The sequence below is a fragment of the Austrofundulus limnaeus genome, unplaced genomic scaffold (assembly GCF_001266775.1).
Source record: "Austrofundulus limnaeus strain Quisiro unplaced genomic scaffold, Austrofundulus_limnaeus-1.0 Scaffold2, whole genome shotgun sequence".
NCBI lineage: Eukaryota > Metazoa > Chordata > Actinopteri > Cyprinodontiformes > Rivulidae > Austrofundulus > Austrofundulus limnaeus.
The window spans coordinates 7528313-7530554 of NW_013952404.1; the positions used below are offsets into that span (position 1 = coordinate 7528313).

General features: G+C 48.5%; 1 protein-coding gene across 1 annotated transcript in view; it reads right to left on the minus strand.

Moving 5' to 3' along the window:
* Positions 1-2242, minus strand: part of rpusd2 (RNA pseudouridine synthase domain containing 2) — a gene marked incomplete in the record, with an annotated part of 10451 nt that overhangs the window by 6868 nt on the left and 1341 nt on the right. Inside the window, 1 exon segment of the mRNA XM_014014107.1 lies at positions 1922-2064. Coding sequence (XP_013869561.1) covers positions 1922-2064 — 143 coding nt within the window.

Below are 2242 nucleotides of genomic sequence, written 5' to 3' on the forward strand. Positions count from 1 at the left end.
CCCCAATACCCCCCCATATCAGCTCCACTGCCCCACACGGCCCAGTCCAAGGACCCCCCTTTGTTTTGTTTTTTATAAGTCTCTGCCTTAAGTTATTGCACTACATGTGTTGTAATCTGTTTTTAATAAATACGTTTTGCTAATTTCTGATTTTATCCACACCTCAGTTCTTTCTATGATAATTAACAGCATGTGTCTTTCAGTTGGCTGTTTGTACTGTGTGTTTTCTGCAAACTAACTTCTATTTATTGTTCTTCAAACAATATTTGGTGCAAAAGCAGATGTGTTTAAAGTGGCAGTGATTGTGTTTCAGCATGAAAAAAGAAGATTGTGCCTAAGAGCGGGTTTTTAAAGCTCTGGTTCTACATGTAGCTACAGAATAACCTGCCTTAAAGACAAAACCACCACTTTCTGTTGTCACAAAAACTCAGCGTCATCACTGTCCATCATCATTCACGGCTGTCTGAGTGAAATAAAACATTTTCCTGCACACGTTTATTTCAGTTCTTTTGTTCTATCAGCAGATCACAGCCAACCACCACATTCCTCAAAGGAAAATGCATTAAATATAAATTATTTTAAGCAGCAAAACAAAACTTCAGCTCATTAAACCTCAGCTGAGAAACAATAAGAGAAAAGAATCAAAACAATCAAAACAAAACCATGATCAGTCACGTCCGTTAGAAGAGATTTACTCTGTTTCCACCCAGTCCTCTTTGGCCCAGACGGGTAACTGTGTTGAATATTCAAAGTCGGGTCCTTTGTAGCGTAAAGCGTGGAGGTACATGACCAGCTCCTTATTAGTGGGGTCCGGCCGCACTATTTTACAGTCACTGCACAGGTGGTCTCGGGTCTCTGGAGGAGTTTTCTGAGGAGTGCCGTCTGCTTTGTTTGGACTCTCGGTTGTTTTAGTTGAATTTAGAGACTCCTCAGCAGAGGTTTTGTTCATATTTGGGTGAATTGTTTCTTTGATGTCGACGGGTTCAGAAAGACTACTTGACTTGTCCGTTTTCTCAGATGACTTCTCTGAATCTTTCGTGACCCCGGTGCAGTCATCTAGAAGCTCTAGCAGGTTTGAGTTCTCCTGAGAGCGATGCTCCTCCATTAAGGCCTGCAGCAGCTCCTCGTCGCTCTTCCCAARAAGCCCCCCTTTGCCCCGGTGYGGACCCCAGGCCAGGGATCCATAGATTGGGTCGTTGAGGATGGGAAAGCCCAGAAACTGAAGGTGGACCCTGATCTGGTGGGTGCGTCCGGTGAGGGGCAAGCAGCGGACCACGCTAGTTTTTCCATTAAAGCTGAGCCTCTGGAAAACGGTTCGGCACTCCTTCCCCTTMGGGTCGACTCTGRWGAGGCCGACCTTAKAMGSGACCACCAAGATGGGCTCCTCGCATATTAGCTCGCCCTCAGGAAACTCACCCTCTACTCGACACACGTACTCCTTTTCAAGCTGAAAAATAAAGTAAAAACGTTGGAAGGACCCAACAAGACTGAGACAGATGTAAGTTTTCGTACAGCTCTGAACGTACCTGCCTGTCTCTCGCCATCTGGCTGAGTTTCCTCGAGGTCTCCAGCGTCCGGGCGAACAGCAGGACTCCGGAGGTCAGCCTGTCCAGCCTGTGGACCATGCGGAGCTCAGAGATGCCGTGCTCTTTGCCCAGAATGAAGATCACCGTGTTGTGGGTGAACCGACCGCAGGGATGGACGGGGATGGACGCAGGCTTGTCGACCACGAGGACTTCACCGTCGTCCACCAGAATCTTCAGGGGCGTGCCGACCACAGGTGGCTCATGGCGGTGGACCGTGTTCCTCATGTGGTCGGTCTTCTATAGAAAGCGAAAGGAGAGATTAAACTTGTAAGTTAAAGATCCTACAGGTGCAGGTTAAAGTCCTGAAGGTAAACACAAACACGGATCAGACTGACCCTGAGAATCACGGTCAGGTCCTTCACGGGGGTCTCGTTCAGCCGGATACGACCCTCCTCGYTCGCCTTCTCAAAATACTCCATACTCTTAGCTCTGAACTCGCTTTTAAACACCTCCTGGAGGCTCTTTCCAATCCACCGACCTTTGCAGTAGGTCTTGAAGTCATAGTAATAAGGATACACCTTCCGCAGCCCGTTCTCGAAGTAATAGGACGCCTCGTCGAAGTGCTCCTGGCTGAAACTGACGCCCGGCCGGAGCTTCTTTCCTCCCGTTCCTCTCCGCCTCTTACCGCCGCCGCTTGTCTCCGGTTCATCCTCGCT